The sequence below is a fragment of the Centroberyx affinis genome, unplaced genomic scaffold (genome assembly GCF_046629955.1).
Source record: "Centroberyx affinis isolate AG114_WGS23_722 - 3 ecotype Tasmania unplaced genomic scaffold, CSIRO-AGI_Caff_v1 ptg004810l_1, whole genome shotgun sequence".
NCBI lineage: Eukaryota > Metazoa > Chordata > Actinopteri > Beryciformes > Berycidae > Centroberyx > Centroberyx affinis.
In genome coordinates this window covers 23,317-43,788 of record NW_027282340.1, presented here as the reverse complement: position 1 = coordinate 43,788, position 20,472 = coordinate 23,317, and the positions used below count along the sequence as shown (strand labels likewise).

Sequence of the window (20,472 nt, the reverse complement as noted above, 5' to 3'; positions counted from 1 at the left end):
AATTCAGTGGTATTGAAAGTCAAGTCAAAATGATATATGAACATTTTGTCTGCACACACCCCTAAAATTTAACCCTATTCTTGTGTATTTCGCCAAATATTCCAGAAAAACAGAGATGATGACATTGCTTGAATAGCAGGAAACACTGAAGTAATTTTTGGGGACAATGGACATTTCTTTGAGGTCAGTAGATTCCTGATCTATCGACTCAACCAGGCCAGTGAGGAAGAAGTTCATGACCCTGATGTGAGTTTATACAATCCAATACATCCAGGTTCAGTCTGACCACAGTTCTTCCAGCAGGTGTTAGTGAGTGTGAGGTTCAGGCAGTTGTACCTCTAAGCAGCTGCTCATCCTCAGCTCACAGTAGATGATTTGCCTCTTCATTCTAACAGGGAAAAGATGATTCAACTTGGATGTCACACCTTGGGTAGAGCCTTGAGAAACGGGCTGAAGGGCTGGGAACAGGATGAGAAGAGGGTTTAGTGCCATCCTGAGCAGTGACTTTGGATAAATGATTCTACACTTAAAGTGTTATGCCTTCACATTACCTTTTGGTCTTCAGTTTCATTTGTGGGCTTATTAACAAAATAAGAAAAACAAGGTCACTGAAGTACTGAAGCAAAGCAACTTTATGTACCTGGTTTATTGTTTTGTGTCACATCATCTGCAGTGCCTGTTTAGATAACACATGCAATAAAGAGATAGTAAAATCAGAACTTGATAGTCTGTATGTTATTGATGTGCATTTTTGCCTTATGGGGAATACAAAACTAGGGCAACTTGTTGTGTGCCTTCCTGAGAAAGAAATTCCTTTTTAACATAAAAAAAGCACCTATTTTTTTCCTGAATAATTAACATGAACATTACCAGCATGAACATTACCAGAACAGTCCTTAAAAAAATGTTGTAAACTATAACCTGCTGTGAAGTTTATTACAATACACACTGTAAAAACTCAACTTAACCTTTAACAGCCCACATGTTCTTACACTCATTGAAGGATGTTTAATTCAATGGAGTCAGTAAATTAATTTGTGGGCTTGCTCTGTTTTTTTATTATTCTCTCCAAAACTCTGGACTCTTTCTTCTTCTTAGGTCAAATGTTAAAATGTGCAGGTGTATTCAACTTTCAATACTCTGTATACTTGTTTATACTTCCTAAGATATTTAATTTGTAGAATGTCAGAGAGTGAATATTGACATCAGGTGGTCAAATTTTAAACATTTAAGACAAACTCTTTCCATTTAATTCAACTTTTTAATCATTCAAGCTGAAGCAAGCATGCTGCCACTTCCACATATTTCCCATAATGCAAAAAATAAAGCAAAAAATATAAATTGACATACTTCAAAAAGTGTTTAGAGATATGCTTATAAAGTATTTGCTCCTGTAGATTACATTAATTAAAAATATATTTTGGACACTGAAATTTCATTTTCTTCCTCTATGAAATGTTGATAACATATTTTAGCCACTCAATACATATCTTGAATGAATGTCATCTACGCGTACAAATACATTTGTGACAAATTTTGGTGCATTTTGATACATATGTCCAAATATACTCTGAAGTATATGTAAATATGATTTTTCCGTATGGGTTTCAAAGTTAGAAGCCTTTTCTGACTTAACTTTAAACGCAACCAGCAGAGGGCGACGTGAGAACTTTCCCTCTCTGTTAGAAAACTACTATGATCAGGATCATTGGACCTAATTATTTTTCCTCTAATTGGATCACGTGTCTGCGCGGTGTGGATAAAAGCCCTGAGCGCCTGTTACCTGTCTTTTGAAGTGTGAAACGCAGCTGGAGGTAGGTGTCATGGAGTAGCCTGTTTCATGACGCATTTTAAATGTTAAAGGCTCCTTTTCCTGTCTTTCAGAATGTCTGTGATTTTGATAATGTAGAACAAAACAAACGGAAAAAAAAAAGGTAAGTTGTTTGGACTGTTCAGATTGTTGGTGTAGTTATTTGGTAGATTTAGTAGCCTACCTAATTGACTGCACGATATGGGAGACTACTCTCAAAGTGTATTTCTCAAACTCTGTGGCCTGTTACTTGAATTTAGGGTTTATCTGGCTGTATCTTTCTTGTAGATGACTTCACATATGCATGGAATATTAACTTGGATAATTTGTCCCTGGTTAAAGACTGCAATTTTAAACGGCCTAATGAGTAAAAGCTGAGTAAAATCATTCAGTCGTCTTTGAACAAGTGACCACTCTTGACTAGTTTCAAGTTTTTTGTTTTGTTTTTTTGTGATGAATGCGCTTAAGTAATTTGATCATTGTCACATCAATTACAAGTTATTGACTCGGCCCAACCCTGACCCCCCTCTCCTCTCCTCCCTCTCCCCCCCCCTCTCCCCACCTCCAGACCTTGTTTGGCCCGAAGACATGATGACGACTACGCCAACACGCCTCTGGATTCCTGAGAAATAAAATGTTGAAATACTGGTGTTATATTTGCATCATGCCACCTAGGAATGAGTCCTGAAATGAAGGGAAAAGTAGACTGGACTTTGCGGTTCAAACCCCTGTTGCCTAACGAGCACACACCCGTGTGTTAATACTGATTAATGTTTTACTTCACCCACTCAAGTCTTGAGAAATAAGCAGCTACAGCCAGGAACTCACTGAATAAAGTTTGAAGGCGAGAACCGCACAGCACCGTGAATTCCAGTCGTGTATTAACAAATATAACAAACTACGTAGTTGCTGTGTCACCTGACCGTTGAGGCAGTTTAGGAACTCATTAAGTGTTCATGTTCGTGGTAAAACGAAACAAAGCGCCACATCGAGCTTTATTTTTTAACATCTACTAGCCTCTTGGCTTCCTCGTTTCTTGGAGCTGTGCAACGCAACGACGTCACGTGCCCAGTATTCTCAATGACGTAGACGAGCGCGACACGTGGGACTTCCCGCGAGAGTTTTCCTCGACCATCCAACATGGCGCCATAGGGACGTTGTTATTGTTCCGTCGCTCGTACAAGGTTTTGCAGTGTGTCGTTTCCAGCCGAAACTACGTGAAATTGGGTCCAGCGAGTGCCTGCGGGTATGAGACAATTGTTTGGAGATCATGCTGAGATCCACCGGTTTCTTCCGAGGGATTGACTGTCCGTTTTATAAAGAATACTGCGACGGCAAAGGCGACAAAAATGGGTGCAACAGACCATACTGTCACTTCAGGCACAGCCAACAGAGACGGGCGTCCTATGGAGCAGCAGTCGATGTTAAAAAGCACAGAGAACTTCACTCCAAGCAAAAGGGTGCATAACATTTTTATCCATAATTGAGTTTAATAGTTTGGTCTCGCTGACGGTAGAGTAGCCAGTAAGAGGCTGACGTGTAGCTATGATGTACCGTGTTTCTGGTTTCGTTTACGGTTTCAAAAGTGATTTTTCCGTTAGCTGCACTGTACGAATAACAAAGGATGCACCTTGCAAGTTTTCTTTGCTATAGTTGACCAACTTTGCTGTAACTTTATATCCTGTCCACTTCGCATGGTTTAGCCCAACTTAACTCGCAAGAGAGTCCTTCCTATAAAGCTCAGCCAGTTAGTTTACAACCTTCTGAATTTGTTGTTCTCTGCATTTTCGGCTCTTGGAGGCTTTATAAAGTTTCTTGGGTTGTTTTTTCTTGTGTCTCTGCAGAACAAGGGTATGATCCATTCAACCCAGAGGTAGTGCGGCCACAGGAGCAGCAGAATGGAGATCCGTCTGGCTCAGGTGACATCAGCGGGGCTCTGGAGCTGGTCAACAAGGCCATCGAGGAGGTCCGCAGTCAGGTGGAGCGGGAGAAGAGGAAGCTCTCTCGGATCGGGGACGAAGAGTATGATCCCAGCTCCAACGCCAGTTTGTCTACAGCGGACGTTATTAAAAGGCCCAGTCCAGCAGCCGTGGCTTCCCACATGGCCTATGACCCTGGGAGTTATCAAATGACATCAGGAGGATATAATCCCACCCCTTCCTGCAGCAAGTACACCCTGGATTCAGACAACCAGGGGAACCATGTTAACTCCATGGAATACGTCCCCACATCTGTTAAAAAGCCTGCATCTCGGACACACACATCCCAGCTCCCCTCTCCTCCCCCCAGTCCCAAGTACTCTAATAACACATCCTCCTCTAAGTGTAAATACATCCTGGACAATTCGAAACCATCCACAGATATGGAGTACGACCCGCTCTCCAACTACTCAGCGAGAATAGCAGGGAAGAACAAGAGGGACGGGAGTACGCAAGCTGTTAAGCTGGAGGGGAGCAAGACGCATAAACTGTCGGGGTCGGGGAGATCAGACGAGGAGTATGTGCCGACAGTGAAAAAGAAAAAGAGTGTTGACACACAAAAATACACTTTTTCTGACTCTGACGAGGAGAGCTCTGGCACAGAGTATCGACCCACATCGCTTAGCCGCCTCCAGCAGAGGAAAGGCAGCAGTGGGTCACTTGAGGACGCTGTTGGGACGGGGAGAAAAGAGAGGACAGAGGGAACACTGAATGCACTGAAACAGAGGAATAAAGAGGAGTTTAGAGAGCAGAGAGAGGTGACAGGGGACTTGGATATCCAGGAAGTTATTCGACGAAAGGACAACCCAGAGAATGAGAAGGCAGCCAGTCGATCTAGTCATGGGAAGAGTGGCAAATCTGAGAAGGTGCATAAAGTTGAAAAGGAGGTAAATAGAATAGCTAGTAGTAAAGGCAGCAGCAGCAAGGACAAAGGGTCAATGAAGAAATCAAACCATGATTCTGTAAAGAAAGACGGCAAGAGTCTTGGGAAGAAGGATGATGGGAAAAGCAAGGTTAAGGACAAGTCAGTTGATAAAGTACAGAGGGAAGGCAGAGAAGAGAAGAGAAGCAATAGTAAGATCAAAACAGTGGAAAAAGTAAAAAGTGACTCATGCAAACGACAGAAGGACACAGAAAACGGTGGAGGGGAAAGCAGGAAACCCAAGACATCAGACAGGGAAAAGGAGCACAGCAAGCATAAGGACCACCAACACAAAAATGGTAAACTTGATAGCAGTAAAAGAGAAAAGGATGTGAGGAAAAGCAATAAAAGCAGCTCCAACAGCGGTAGCAAAGGCAGTTCTAACAGCAGTAGCAGTAATAGTAAAGGGAGTTCTGTGAGCAGCAAGGATAAGGCGAAGAAAAGCAGCAGCTCATCAGATGGGAAAACAACAGTTAAGGACAAACGGCGAAGTGTGAGTCTGAGCCATGCCGATCTGTTCGGGGATGAGAGCCCAGAGGAGGCTGAAGCAGCGGAGGAGCTGGACGACGATGACGACGAAGTGGAGGAAGTGCTGGTGAGGAAATCGGCCGACGCTTTAAAGAGGGGACGTCTGAACAAGAGGAAAGCTTCTGAGCTGACTCCGTCTTCCTCGGAGGATGAGGGCGACCGCGGCGCAGTGGACGACAGGGCGGACTGGGATGAGCTCATGGACTTCTCCAGTCTGCAGGCGGACGTGGACTTTGACTCGGATCCCATGGAAGAGTGTTTACGGATCTTCAATGAATCCAAGGATGTGAAGAGGGAAGACAAGGGAAGGCAAGCTAAACAGGTATCGACATTTCCTCCCTGCTTTGTATCTATTTCAGCTATTGTATTTCATCCCCCCTAACGTGCACAATCTTCATGGCAGTTTTGAATTTAGGGGTAATGTTTTTTGAATGTCACTTGGTGGGATTTAGATGAACATCGCTGTGTTCTGCCCTCTCAGCCATCTAGGGATTCAGAGGAGGAGGAAAGCACGGAGGGCACTTTAACCACTCTCTTCCCTGGTCAGAAGAAGAGGGTCTCCCATTTTGCTGCCAAAGGAAGTGTGAGTTTATCATCTTGATTTTATTCTATTCTTCTTCCCACAGCGCTATCAAGAGGTGAATTCAGGTTGCTCAGTCAGTCAGTCAGTTAGGGGTGAGACATTATACCTGTACACTAGGAATGTAACTATACCGTTTTAAGGTATACCGCAGTATTAAGCAACCACAGTTCTGAACCGTAAGCCTTTCCCTGTAATACCGTGCCCACGGTATGAATTTATGTTGCACAATGCGCATATGCACAGCGCCGCACGCCACTACAATGGAGGGTTACCTATCCACAGCTCCGCTCGTGACAGCCAGGGGAAAAAATTAAACATCACACTTCAAGTTGCTAGCAATATTGAATTGCAACAGTGGACTTTGTAATTTATTATACATTATTAAACTGCACTAGATTACAATATTGTTGTGTGTATTTTCCGTCTTTAATGCAAAATAAACTATCCGATGTTGCACTGCAGGGCGCTAGAACATTAACGTTATCTCACTAAGGAGGACCTTTGCGTTAAATATTTTTATGTAAATGTTACAATGCTAATGCATGAGAGTTTCAGTTAAATACACACAGACACACACACACAGGCACGCACACACGTTTCAGTTCAATAAAGCAATATTTTTCTTCAAAGCAAAATACTTGTTTGTTTGTTTTTTCGATGGGCCATAGTACGTTTAATTAAAAGGGGGGAAAAAATTAATACAGTGAAATACCGTATACCGTGGTATTTTGGTAGATACCGTACCGTACTGTGAAATTTCATACCGTTACATCCCTACTGTACACTATCAAACTTCATCACATAGCACTTGAGAAGATCCTTTTCTACAAGTCATGTCTGCTGTTTATTGAGCAGTATTTAATTATTAAAACTAAGTAAAAGTTCTATTACCGTAAAATTCAACTTAATGAATCTTCACACCTGTGGATTTTCAGACAACCCCTGCAAACCTCTTTCTTTTCAAACACACAGAAATGTGATCTGATGTGCAAATGTGTGTTATAAGCTATTTACATTATCATTACAAGATTTACAGATGGAGATATCATATGGGAGGTATCGTATTATGCAGTTAGGTAGTAAACCTTCAATTTTTTCATCAAAATTAACATACAATCTAACTCACTGGTTTCCAAAAACATCTTTTTTTTCACACCAGCAACTTAAGTTTTTATGGACAGTGCAGTCATTTAGTGTGGGTAGCCAACGAATAAATTAACCTAATCCTGGTAATTTCCTGGTAATTTCAACATCATGCTTTCCCCATTAAGCTACATAGGTCTCTTTTTAATAAAATGTGCTCCTGTTTGTCAGACTGATACTCCTAAGACTGTGGTGCGGCCGTATAAGAGACCCTCAGCCCAGGAAGTCTGCTACCAGCGCATGCAGATAGCGCAGCAGCAGGCTGCTCAGCTCGCTGCTGCAGTCAAGACTGCCTCTCTCTCCCCGAGCTCCAGCCCCAGCTTCTCTGGAGAGAGGAAGAGAATAGCACACCGTCCCAACCCAGTGGCATCTTCATCCTCCAAGCCTGGTATGAATGCATCCACTCCTAGTGTCTACGTCATACTATGGTGGGATTTTTTTTCCTGACACACAACATAAAGAAAATGTCGCTTTCACTGCTTTCCCCCTTGTTATTTCTTGTATTTTTCACTGATAACAACCCTAAAAGTAGGTTTATCCATCTCAGATCTTCTTCTCTGTGGGGTAGCAATAGACCTCTGACATGACATCTAAGTCTAAAGTAATAAGTGTGTGTGTGTGTCTGTGTGTCTGTGTGTGTCTGTGTGTGTGTCTCGGTCCTGCAGATGCCAAACCAGCTGGCAGCCGAGTCTTATCCCCCAGCAAGACCCTCACAGCCCATCTGTCTGTCAAGGCCCAAACCTCAGCTGGTATCATGTCCAAGACAACGTCCACCACCATGCAGAAGAGGATGGCACACACACCCACCATGAAGGTACCTGCAGACCTACGGAACTGGTTCCATCAGTTACTCACTGCAATCATCTTGCACGTTTTCACAATTTCAGGCTTCTTGAACAGATTATTCACGTTCATTACTAATGAACATTCTAGTTTTTCTACTTTTTGTCCACAATTTTCTGAATTTCTGTTTTCACCCTGTCAGAGCACTTCGATGAAGCGCCCTGTCATCCCTACTGAGTTTGGGGCCAAAGTGCCCACCAACATCCGCCAGCGCTACCTCAACACCTTCATAGATGAATGTGTCAAATTCTGCCCATCAGAGGACATTGCCTTCCAAATGGTATGGACAACTTCCACTTTGCAGCAACTGTACCCTAAGTTATCGTACCTGGTTTAACAGAGTGACACATCGTCTTTTATAAGAAATTTCCTCTGCCTTAACATAGGTATACTGTACAGTTTATAAACTGTGCATGATGCTAAACATATCAAAATTTTGAAATTGTTTGAACAAGGTTTGTTCTGCATGAATCTAACATTTCAGGCATTTATCAGACTCTATCTTGCATCCAGAGGGATGAACAATATGTGCTCCAGTAGAATAAGTTGAGGTTTGGACAGTGACAGAAGTTTGACTGTTATTTTAGGCCCTCGAAGAAGAGAGGATGGTGTATGAGCGCAGCAGCAGCAAGAACATCTACCTCAACGTAGCGGTCAACACTCTCAAGAAGCTCCGCAGCAAGAGCAGCTCCCCTTCCTTGCCTGTCATCAGTATGTCACCTCAACCTGACCTCCAGATTGAAGCTGTGCTGTATATTGTATTAAGTCTCAAAGTTGATATTTGTTTGATGTACAACCCACATGCATAAACCAAATAATGATAACACGTATATAACATATTTGCAAGGCATATGTGCAGGAATTGTATGGCCATATCCAGTGTTAACCTGTGCGTGTGTGTGTGTGTATGTCTGTGTGTGTGTGCGCTACAGAGGCTCCGGGGTTGGCTACCAACAGGAGGGCCCAGTCCCATGAGGAGGTTCTGGGGGGTCGTCTGGCTGCCACCACCAGCTTCACTGTCAACAGGATGGGCAAACAGCAGGAGGAGAAAGTCACTGGTGAGGAGGAGGAGAGGTGGAGTTAGATTTTCCTTTGGTTCTATTCTTTCATTCCCTCCAGAATGCCTTAACTCATGATGACATGAGATGTGGAAAAGATTTTTTCAGTTCTTTGTCTCAGGAATAGGGCTGAACGATTTTGAAAAAGTATATAATTGCGATTATTTTGACTGATATTGCAATTGTGATATGATTTGCGATATTAGAGGGAATGATAATTTTTACATCATTATTCTCATTTTCATTGAAAAACATTAAAATGATTATGGTGTGATTTTTGCAGGGATCTGTACCAAACAAAGATGTTTTCTTAAGTCTGTAGAATATGATGTGTAGGCCAGGACATCTCTGCAGCATGACAATATTTAATTTAAAATGGTATTTTGAAACACGTTTCGCCTTTTAACAAATATTGCGCCTCCTGTGATTTGAAAATTGCAGTAGGCCATATTGCAGTTTCGATAAAATTTTGATTAATTGTTCAGCCCTACTCAGGAATTGTTTTGGACACATTTCAGTTTTTGTTCTTTTCGAGAGGAGTAAAGATCAGAAATTCAAAAAGATAATCCAGAGAAGAACTTGAATTGCAAAGGGTTTCTGTTGCAAAAAGGCTGTTATTGGACCTGTTCGACCTCTAGCTCCTTTTGTTTACTCAATGATGAGTAAGGCTTTTGCAGTAACAGTGAAACTATTCAAGTACCCATGTGACTAGCCCCAAGGAAAATTTGTCCTTGGTCCTATTTACAACCAGCTACCCGCACCCATGACCTGACATCACTGGGAACATGTAAACAAGACTGTAATAGCTCATTCTCCACTGACTTTGACAGTGCATGACATGAATATGCCACACTGGAGGGGAAGGGCAGCAGGGTGGCATTATGGGTTTAGAGGCCGTCCCATAAGTGGAATGCCAGAGGTTCAATTCCCACAATAGCCAACAAGCCCTGTTGAAAGGTCCTTGAGCAAGGCGTTTAACTCCGAGCTGCTCATTGGCCACATGACTCCACATGACAAAGTTTTCTTAACCAACTTATCTGGCTAAACTAGGGTGAAAGACTCCCACCACCCCAGTTAACTCCGCAAAATTACTTTGAAGGTTTTTAGGTTGTGCTTCTATAGAGGGAAAGTTCATTTTACTGATTGCTTGCTCTCTCTCTCTCTCTCTCTCTGTGTGTCTGTGTCTGTAGGAGCTGCACTGTACAGGAAGCTGAAACCGTACCTGATGACAGAGGAGCAGCTCCAGGAGCATGGCTACCCCAGAGCGAACCCCGAGGCCGCAGGCCGGGCCGTCATACACAACCTGCCAGAGAAAAAGATCATTGCAGACCGTGAGCAGCTACATTGCCCAGCAGCACTCTCACCATTAATAATTCATTTCTAATAGCTAATATTTGCTTATATTAAGAGATGGCGAGAAGTTGTCCAGCAAGTATTTAATTTTTCACAAGTGTTAATATTTTTATTTGAATTTATGTTTTTTCTCATCTTTGGCTGCCCTCTGTAATGTGTTTCCAGCATTCAACAAGATATGCTGTCGATGCGGGGCGGAGTATAAGATCAATGTCAATGGAAGCTGTGTGCGCAAGGAGGAATGTAACCACCACTGGGGACGTTTACGCAGACATAAAGGTACGGTTGCATATCTTGGTGTTTTTACTGTAAATATTATAAACATATGAATATTATTCTTCCTTGTCTGATAAATCAGATTGCCAGGTCTTCTTCGCTCCACGTCTCTCTCTTCATCTCGCTCTCTCTTGTTTTGTCTCCCTCTCTTTCAGTGGCTGGAGGCTGGGAGACGAGCTACAACTGCTGCTCCGGAGCTGTAGGCTCTCCAGGCTGCCAGGTCTCCAAGGTAACAACCCTCAACCCGACGAATATTAATGTTATTCTTCCTTGCCTTTGAAGAAGTCAAATGTATGGGCTGTCATGGTGGCTCAGCAGGCTGAGATGGACACCATACACTTGAGTGGGGGTGGAAGAGAAACAACTTCTGTACATAAAAAAGAAAGGTCAGACAAAGACACAAGATAATGGAGAAAAAAAATTAAGATATAAATGTAATTAAGAACTTACCTGCTCTTGTTTTCTTTTCACTCTACTGTATCTGAAGCTGAAGTACAGTTAAAATAAAGTTGGATGCCAATTAATAGCAAAATATTAAACTTTAAACAATTATAATTAAACGGTTATCAGTGTCATTTGACAATGACAGCATCAACTTTTTATTGACACACCTGAGCATAGCATATGAATGAACAATGTGTCCTTAACAAAAAGCTTTTTGTCTTTGAATATTGTTGCCTTCTGAATTGATCAGATTTGATTGGCAAAGCTCTGAACGTGTTTTTCACGTGGATTAGATATTGTGCTATTATTGTCCAGAATTAGGCTAATAATCACTGCCAACCTTTTGAAGCTTGTTTGTTTTTTTGGATAGGTTTGGTTTTGTGGTGCATGTGTGTCTATCATCAAAACTTTTTTTTTTTTTGTCGTAAATGCTCCACTGTGTCTTTTGTACTGTCCATTGAACCACTAGGGGTCAGTCTATTCCCTTTGTTTCTATGGCCTCACTTTGTTGTTTCTAAAATCAAGCACTTCTAAGATAACAAAAACAGAGCTTTCCTTTACTTGTTTACTTGTATCCACATTATTGTCTGCACTCTTTTGCAGTACTGTTAACATACCTGGACTCTGACTTTAACTTTATTACCACAGCAACATGTGCAGGACGGGCGCAAAGAGGCATCAGACGGCTACGTTAAGACCTTCAGTAAGACTCTACCACCAGATGGCAATGCAGGGGTTTATGCCTTGGACTGTGAGATGGTGAGTCAGAGGTTTACAAAATGTTTTCATACCAAAAACTCCCAAGTAGATGCACATTTGGCCTCAAACTGACAATGCTCATTCTTTCATTACAATACATATACAGTATATGCTAACTGGTGAAATTAAGCTTTTTCCACTTTGCTGGGGATCCCCTCAAGGACCCCTGGTAGTCCTCAGACCCTGATTTAAAGACCACCAGATTACGATACTGGAAACAAGGGTCTGCCTAGTCACTACACAGCTGTGTACTACCGTATGTTCTGAGTCCTGTTTGGTTGTATTTCCTCCATTCGATGTTGCATTCACTCTTTTCTCCCCTCCTTGGAAACAGTGTTACACAAAGCAGGGCCTGGAGCTGACCAGAGTGACGGTCATCAACTCCGAGCTGAAAGTCATCTACGACACGTTTGTCAAACCTGAGAGCAAAGTGGTCGACTACAACACACGGTGAGTCCACTTTCCACTTGTCTTCCCTGCAACTACAGGTGGTGCCTGTGCTTAGATGGACACACACACACACACACACACACACACACAAACACTCACACACACTCTGGTGGCTCAGCAGGATCCGGTGCATTCCATGTGCTTGTTTGAATCTGACTCACAGCCTTTGTCACCTGTCTCCTTTCCTTCCTTTAACTCTCCACTGTGTACTATCTAATAAAGATGAAATGCCATAAAAATGATCATGTGGAAACAAGAGATCCAAAGAATCTCCAAAAATCTATTAAAAAGACTTTTATTTTGCTAGTCATAATTGTAAGTTAAAACTGTGCCTTTGATCTCCCCTTTTCAGATGATTACCCTTGTTTTTCCAAAGAGCACTCAACCCTACAATCTTTAACATAAGAAGCAATTCAACTGTTTGCCATAAAAATAATCTTTGAAACACTCACACACAATATTGTAAAGGCAGTATATCTTGTATTTACTTCACAGGTTCTCAGGGGTGACGGAGGAGGACCTAGAGAGTGCCACCATCACTTTGAGAGATGTTCAGGCGGTGCTGCTCAGTATGTTCAGCGCTGAATCCATCCTTATAGGACACAGTCTGGAGAGCGACCTTCTGGCTCTAAAGGTACTGTGGCGCTCAACCTGGGGTTCAGGATTTTATGTGATTGGAGGGGTTTGCTAGAGGATTTGTAGTATGATGGGAAAAAAATCTTAAGTATTCCCTGTGATTCCCCTGTTGTCCATGCCTAAAGCTCTTGCCTGCACTCTGCCTATAAATCCTCCCTGTGCGTGACATACAGAGAATTGTTGCCTCACCAGGCAGCTTGGAACGAGCCTTTATTTCCCTTCGCTGATCTTCACTGAATAAATCACAAACGCATGAAGTATGCGTCTTTGCTGATTAAAAACATGCTTCATACTTAAAGCTACACTAGGTAAGATTTTTATGTAAAAACACTTGTCGTAACATCGCTAAGTGCGGCTGCAACAGAGAAGAGCGTTCCATCCTCACTAATTGAAACGCAGTAGACTCTTCCCATTTGCCCAAATTAAATTCTGGTGTCAGGTGTGCACACTTCTCCACCCACAGGAAGTGACAAATCGAAACTTAAGAGCAAAATACAAAACTATCTCCTAAACAGCAGTAAGTGAGCACTCTGTCCAGAGAAAGCTGGAGTAGCCACTGTTAGATCTCTCATCCTTTTGGTATCCTTTGGTCTAAAGCATCACAGACCAGCTGTGTTCATAAACATGATGTGCTGTGTGCCGTTTACTGACCACTGGGGACATGATTTCTGGGTGTTGAAGTTGACATTTTTCAGACTTTTGCCTAATGCACCTTTAATTCTTCATACTTCATCAGTTACTTCTTCAATATCAGACATTGACTGGACTGTATTGTAAACCCCTGACATGAAGTATAAAGTATAAGTGTGTTAAGGGATTACACAGAGGCATTACTTCCTGTTTTAGGAAATATAAGCCTAAAGGTTGAGAACCGCTCTGTTTCTGTCCGTCTTGCTTCCAGCTAATCCACAGTACGGTGGTCGACACAGCTATCGTGTTCCCTCACCGCCTCGGCTTGCCCTACAAACGTGCCTTGAGGAACCTTATGGCAGACCACCTCAAACGCATCATCCAGGACAACGGTGAGGAAATCAGACAAAACTAGCAGCAATTGTGTTGATACTTTCATAGGGTTTACATTAAGATTTGTTTTTATTCAGTTTTATTCATTCTTTTTTTGCTGGACATCTGTTTGCATTTCAGGTTGTCCAACAAAATGATAGAATTGTAAATATATAATACATGCTATTAGTGCGTACAATCTGTGCGCATGAACACAATGCATAGATGCATTAAACGCATGGATTATGCCATGTCATGTTCCTGAAATATTATGGTCTGTCTAGGATTACTGAAACCAATTTCAGAGTAAAAGATTTCCAAAGATGCAGCAGTTCCCAGGGGCTCTTCAGCTCTTACCCACGCCTCTCTTTTCTCATCGCTTCCTTTCTCTCTCCCCATCCCACATCCTTCTAACAGAGGCATAATTAGAAGGTTGCTAGCAAAATTCTGGGCAAAATTATTTGTGATTATTCTAAATATCTTCCCCAACAGGCAAAATGGTTGAGTGTCAAAGTGAGACACAACACATGTTGATTAAATCATACTGTGTGCAGTTACAAGATTAGTAAACCATCCATGTATCTGTGTTTTAGAACTATAGACAAGACCTGCAACCTATATATATATATATATATATATAATTTTTTTTTTTTTTTTTTTTTTTTGTGTCTTATGGAAATTTTTACAAATTTGAGGTTGAATTATTCAGATTTGTTTGTGCTTGTGTGTTTCCAGTGGAGGGCCACGACTCGAGCGAGGATGCCAGTGCCTGCATGGAGCTGATGATGTGGAAGATCAAGGAGGACGCAAAGGTCAAGAGATGACCTCTGACCCCTCCGTGCTACTTTCCTCATCACACCTTCCTGCCTTCATGTTTGGCTGACTGTTGCAGGAAGAGACACAAGAGCAAGTGCGAGGGGGGCCAACCGCCCAGTACTGGAGTTTCACCCTAACAAAACCTAGATGGAAAGAGAAAGAGGTAGGACGGAGTCAGGGGGGAAAAAGAGAGCGATGGTTCAACACAGTAGGACGTTTTCACCAGAGATGGCCTAGTAAGAGCGCACTCAGATTGGTGCTACCTATTTGAGAGGAGAACCGTCAGCCCCTTCCCTTCAGAGCAATAGGGGCCGAAATTAACAGTGTTTTCATTTGCTTATTAGTATTTCAGTTCTAAATTATGTTACAATGTATTTCTGTTTATCTCTTTTTCTCTGCTTGAGCAGTGTCTTTCAAGGCCTGAGATCTCTTCAAAGATTCATGAATAAAACCTTTCTATAGAAGTACTACTTAAAATGCCAGGGCATTGTCTGCTAAACTATGGTGATTAATATGCTATTGATGCCGGGCTGTATCCGCAGTCCAACTTGCACTATAGAAACGCCCTTATTATATAGGGCCAAAGTCTGAGTACCTCATCTGTGTAATAATGCATACACTTCTAATGAATAACAAAAGTGACTTGTTCCTAAGTACATTTTTGTTCATTGATGTCTTAGAGGCGATTGAACATTGCTACCTAAATGCACTTCTGTTTTTCATTTTTGCACCTCATTGTTTTTCACTTGCATCAGGTTTCATGTATTTCATATCAAGATCATTTCGTTGGCTCTAAAATCTGATTAATCCTATAATACTTGATCAAAAGACCCTTAGCAGAAATTTAATGTCTCTGCTACTTCCTATTTGGTATAGTTGATGGGATGTATTCACTGTATTTTATAGTACAAACAAGATATTGACTGTATCCACCACTGTCTCTTTGTGTCCTGTGCACTGCATGAAAGAAAATTATGGGAATCGTTGTAATAGCAGTTAGGACATATTACTCCTCCATAAAGACAAAAATATGTTCAGTATTGTTCGAATACTAGTGACGATTAGGCCTGGTTATTAATTGCAGACAATTATCATTTAGTTGTATATCAGCTAACCTGTGCCGTTCAATGTTGAAAGTGACAAACGCGACTGAGAAAAAATACTTGAGTGCTGTAAATATGCTGTAAGTAGTTTCCTTTTGTATTTGTTCATTTTTGGTTGTTTATCTTTTTCTATTAAAAATATTAGTTAAAACAAGATGTTGCCCTGTCTTCACCACTTCACAACAATCCCTGTAAACACAGTAAACACTTTGTGACAGTGTGACAGCTTTTTCTAAGTACAATGTTGGGCCTCTTGCAATCTGTGTGTCAGTCCATCCGGCCCATATATCTCCCTTTAACGGCAGGTGCAGAGGCCGTAATTCTCCTTTCCTCAGCAGATGTGTAATTTGGAAACAAAATGGGAGAGAAATGCTAAACTGAGAGGCCCATCCTTTCTTCAGACTGTTTGCCTATTGAGCTCGTCCCGTCACATGTCAGTATACATTTCCCCCGGCCGGGCCACAGACCCCAGGTATTAAAGACCCAGTTTGCCGGGATCAATACCTACACAATGTTCCAGTGACAGGGAGGGGGGCTTCCTAGTGTTTATTGAGTGTTGCAGAGATTTGAACATGTGGAGCGAAGCAGCTTAGAGGGGTCTTCTTCATTATCAAATTCGATCAGTGCCTCTTTTCTCTCTCCCTGTGATCACCTTTGACTAGCGGGGGTCACCGGGGGGAAGCTGGGGGCCGGGGCTCTGCTCCAAGGGGCCGCAAACTGACCCCATGCTGAGAGACAGAGAGCGGCATTATCTCTCTTAAGAGCCAGAGGAAAGAAACACTTTAGCGTCTACATGCCTCATCTAACTCTCATGCAAACGCCGGAGTTCAGAGAAATGGGTCCTGATGGAAGGATTCTGGTTGCATCCTTATCTGACTCATATTGTGCAACATTTAGTGTGCTGTGAAGATCACACTGATGAAGAACCTGTCACATTCTGAGAGACTAAAAGAAATTTTACACTTTACTGTCAGAGAATAAACTTTTAACTGCAGAACATTGCTGAAAGTGCTTTTAATCAGCCAATATACTTTTGGGAGAACAAGTAAAAGACGGGATTTATCATTTCATGTCTTTCATTTTGAATGAAATGTTTGCTTGCAAGTTGACCAAAGCCTTAGTTTAGATTTTGGATTATGGCTGGTGTGAAAGGTCTTGTGTGTGTTCTCTCTGTGGTCTGAGTTCACCCCTGCACCTCAGCTCAGACCTCTGCTGGTGCCCTTGACCCCCGGGGCCGGGCCGGGCCGAGCTGAGCCGGGCCGCCCACAGCTGCCCCGCTCCTCTCTCCATCGTTAATCTCACACTCCTCCTGCCCAATTAAGTGACTGATCTTTTCTCAGTCGCTCATATTGATCCAGCCAGTGGAGCCGCCCGTTGCCATGCTCCCTCGGGGTGGAGGGGGGATCATAGGAAGCTAATTGGAAGGTAATAAGTCTCCAGGCCTCATAAAACAGGAATTACTAGAGTCCAGAAAGTGAAATCAATGCATTTCTCAGACCAACAGCTCTCCCGCTCTCTTAGATCAATAAAATGGACTGGTTTGATAACTTAAGTATTTATAAAAAGATAAGTTTGCTTATAGTCATAAAATGCCCTCTGATGATCCTCTCATTTCAGTTCTCTCTGAAACTGAGCCATTCTTTCATAAAGCATAGTAGGCAGAGACAATGCTCATAGCTCCATTTGAGTGTGTGAATGTGTATGTATGTTTGTTTTTGCATGTGTGTGCTTTGTGTGTTTGCACGCAGGTCAATGTCAGTCTAAGCTGTGAGTGTGTCATAGCCAGTGTCAGGCCTCACAGCGTGATCCTGGCACTCCGAGGGGCTTAAGAAGAGCTACTGACCTGCCGACCGCTCTCCCCGTCCCCCTCGGGTCAAAGGCCAGCCGGGCCCATCGATTTCCCCCAGTGAAGAAGTCTTTAGCTCCACCGGCTGCACTCCCCCTTTGGCCCACATGCCCCGGTACAACACCGCGGCCCCGAAGGCCTCTCAATTGTGTTTCGCATGCCGATCGATCCGGTTGGTGTCCGAGGGGGCCCTCCTTGAGCGGCTCTCCCACAGATAACTGACAACTACAAAGCTCCCCTCCTGACAGGCCCTTGTCAATACAAATTTCCACTATTGATAAGTAATTAAAGAAATCCCGGGTTTTCAGGGGGGTTCTGCTCCCTAACTAAAACATCTGTTAAACAGGAGACATTAACAAAAACTCTCTAATGCTCTTCACACGACAAGAAAAAAAAAATCAGCTGCTCCTCCACTCTCTCCCTCCTCAGCTGCCTCCCAGTTTCCACAGATCTAAATATCATTTTGTAAGAAACCTTTTAAAGGATGAATGAAATGAATAGTGTTGAGGGTGAATTTGTTGGCTTTGCTCTTTGAAGCGTTCACTTTGATATCATTTAAATTATTTCCTTTTGCATTACATCTTTATTTTTTTTTAAAACTGATTTGCAAACACAACATTCATAGTCAGGACTAATAATAGCTGCACTTTAATAACTTTACATGTTACATGCCATCAAGCAGGATAGAGGATGAAGTGTTCCAATGAAAATGTGATTATTCACATTTTCATTGCCTCATTTCCAGCAGAGCCGTAAGGTCCCTGTAATTCCCTGTGCTACTTGACAACAGTTATTAAACCTGCGAGTTCTCACCTGCTCAGCGGTGAGACTGTTGTCAGTGCTGTGACTTAGCCGGGGATCGCCTTTGTCTTTTATTCACTGTAATCCATGCATGTGTAAGTGGATCTTCTAAGAGGAGGATAACTCCTCTTAAGCCGTTTTAAACACTACAGGAGGGACTAAAATCCACTAACTTCTCATTTACCTCTGCACCCCATTCATTAATGTAATGTATTCACATCCGGGTTACTGGGGCTCACTGCCTGAAATGTGTTGAAAAATGTATGTAGAAAAGTCCCATTTCTTATTAGAATTTCATGACAGTGCTACTTAAATCAAAGACTTTAGTAGGATGGGACATCAGACTTGCCCCATCATCATCCTCCTCTCCTGTGTTTCGAGCTCGCTGTCTGTTCTATTGAGGTTAAAGATGAAGCAATCAGACAGTAGAAGTTTGGATGACTGGAAAACTAAGCAGCTAATCAGCGAGGCCATCACTCATTTTCCAGTGAACTATGGCTGCGTTTGGCGGCGAGGATGAGGAGGAGGTGATCCCGGCCGAGCCCTGCCTGGCCCGCAGAGGGGGAAACGATCCAGGGGGGCAGCGAGCGAGGAGGCGGGGGGTCACACACAACCACACTCTTTGTGTGCCTATAATCCCCCCAGCCAACACAGCTTTGGCCAGGTTTCATCATGAAAGTGCCATGAAATAACTACTTTTTTTCTCTCTTTGCAGTAAATCTCCCCTAATCCTGCGGGCTGCGGAGACAAAGGCCTCTGGGACCTAATCCTGGAGCTTTTAGTGGGGTTGAGGGGCTGGCCGACAGAGCCTCTTCTAAATGACTTATTTCTATCGGACACTAATATAGCTTGACAGCCAAGAACAGCGAAAGGAGGAGGAGAAAAAAGCCAAGGGAAAAAAGAACACAAACATTTTCACATATTTTGGAAGTCTGAGCAGTTGATTATGTGCAAGTGTGAGTGGAAGAAGTGAACCGTGCTTGTTGGTCTACTCTCCCATAGCACACAGCAGTAGAAACACCTCATTTGTTTATCTGTGAATATTGATAAAAATGTGTATTAGTTTCCATATGTACTGTAGATGATGATGTAATGGTCCTGTAACATCTTATTTAGCTCTGTGTGTTTGCTGGATTGTTGGAGAATGTGAATCAGAATCAGTTTCTTTTGATGTGATTTTTGCTTTCACAACATAATGAAAAGTCCCTGCTATAATTATTGCCAAGTTTTGAAAATGAGGCACAGCAGACCGTTGTATTGAAGTACTGTTATTGTGTGTAAGAGTGTATAAGGCTTTCCCACTGCACAGCATTATATTTGGTTGAGCGAGCTCTACAATTACTACCAAAACAAACCTTTGAGAGTTTCATTTTTATATTCCACCCTGCTCTTGTCACCTGCATGGACCTTGTACCACACGTTTCTGACTGTGCAGTGAATGGCCATTACAAAAGCCAGTGCCTTAGTCCTCTCCACTTGGCTGGCATCCTTGATTCTTGTGTTACCTTCTGATGGGGCAAAACACTCTGATTGTTGGGCTCAACTGATACTCATGGGAAGCATAATCTATCTATCAGTGTGAATGCTTTGGCTTTCCACCCTGGCACTCTGTCAGACCTTAGAGGAATTTACATGTTTACAGCATAGACTGTAAAAAAAAAAAGAAAAAAAGAAGGGGTCTACACCCCTCAGCCTGCAGTAACAGTGGAGTTACTGGAGGAGGAGAGGCTTGTGAAGTGTGTCACAAGTGATATGATAGTGAGGCAAATATGTGTGTGTGGGTGTGCAAAATCACAATGAAATTCCAGGCACTTGAATGTTTGATTATTTTCCTCATCTTGGTGCTCTTTCGGGAAGACTTGGAATTTGGCTCAGCGGGACCTTAAGAAATCGCTCTCAATGGGCAGTGTCTAGATTAAACTTCACATGGTGACAGTTTATGGGCAAAATATGGTGGCTGTTAGCAAAACAAACCCTTAGAGAAAACCCCCTCCGAGGGAAGACTGTCAAAGCCAGGGGTATGGGAGAAAGAGGGCTGAGAAGAGAGGACAATCAAAGGCTGTTATTTTAATCTGTCCTGCCTCGGAGATTAACCGACCACATTGTTTTAATTGTTTTAA

The 20,472-nt window shown here is 42.6% G+C and overlaps 1 protein-coding gene across 1 annotated transcript; it reads left to right on the top strand.

Moving 5' to 3' along the window:
- The first annotated feature begins 3,005 nt into the window (after window positions 1-3,005).
- On the top strand, window positions 3,006-15,770 carry rexo1 (REX1, RNA exonuclease 1 homolog). Its single transcript, XM_071545216.1, has 16 exons — window positions 3,006-3,270; window positions 3,655-5,561; window positions 5,721-5,822; window positions 7,137-7,353; window positions 7,631-7,779; window positions 7,951-8,088; window positions 8,396-8,519; window positions 8,741-8,866; window positions 10,057-10,197; window positions 10,385-10,498; window positions 10,651-10,724; window positions 11,588-11,698; window positions 12,033-12,148; window positions 12,644-12,782; window positions 13,686-13,806; window positions 14,522-15,770. Exons 1-16 carry the CDS (start codon window positions 3,081-3,083, stop codon window positions 14,608-14,610), a joined length of 3,858 nt encoding a protein of 1,285 aa, XP_071401317.1. The 5' UTR covers window positions 3,006-3,080; the 3' UTR covers window positions 14,611-15,770.
- Window positions 15,771-20,472: the final 4,702 nt, after the last annotated feature.

Coding starts and splice junctions, on each gene's coding strand:
- rexo1 (XM_071545216.1), top strand. CDS start 3,081: ATGCTGAGATCCACCGGTTTCTTCCGAGGGATTGACTGTCCGTTTTAT. Junction 7,780..7,950: donor CACACACACCCACCATGAAG/GTACCTGCAGAC, acceptor TCACCCTGTCAG/AGCACTTCGATGAAGCGCCC. Junction 10,725..11,587: donor CAGGCTGCCAGGTCTCCAAG/GTAACAACCCTC, acceptor TTATTACCACAG/CAACATGTGCAGGACGGGCG.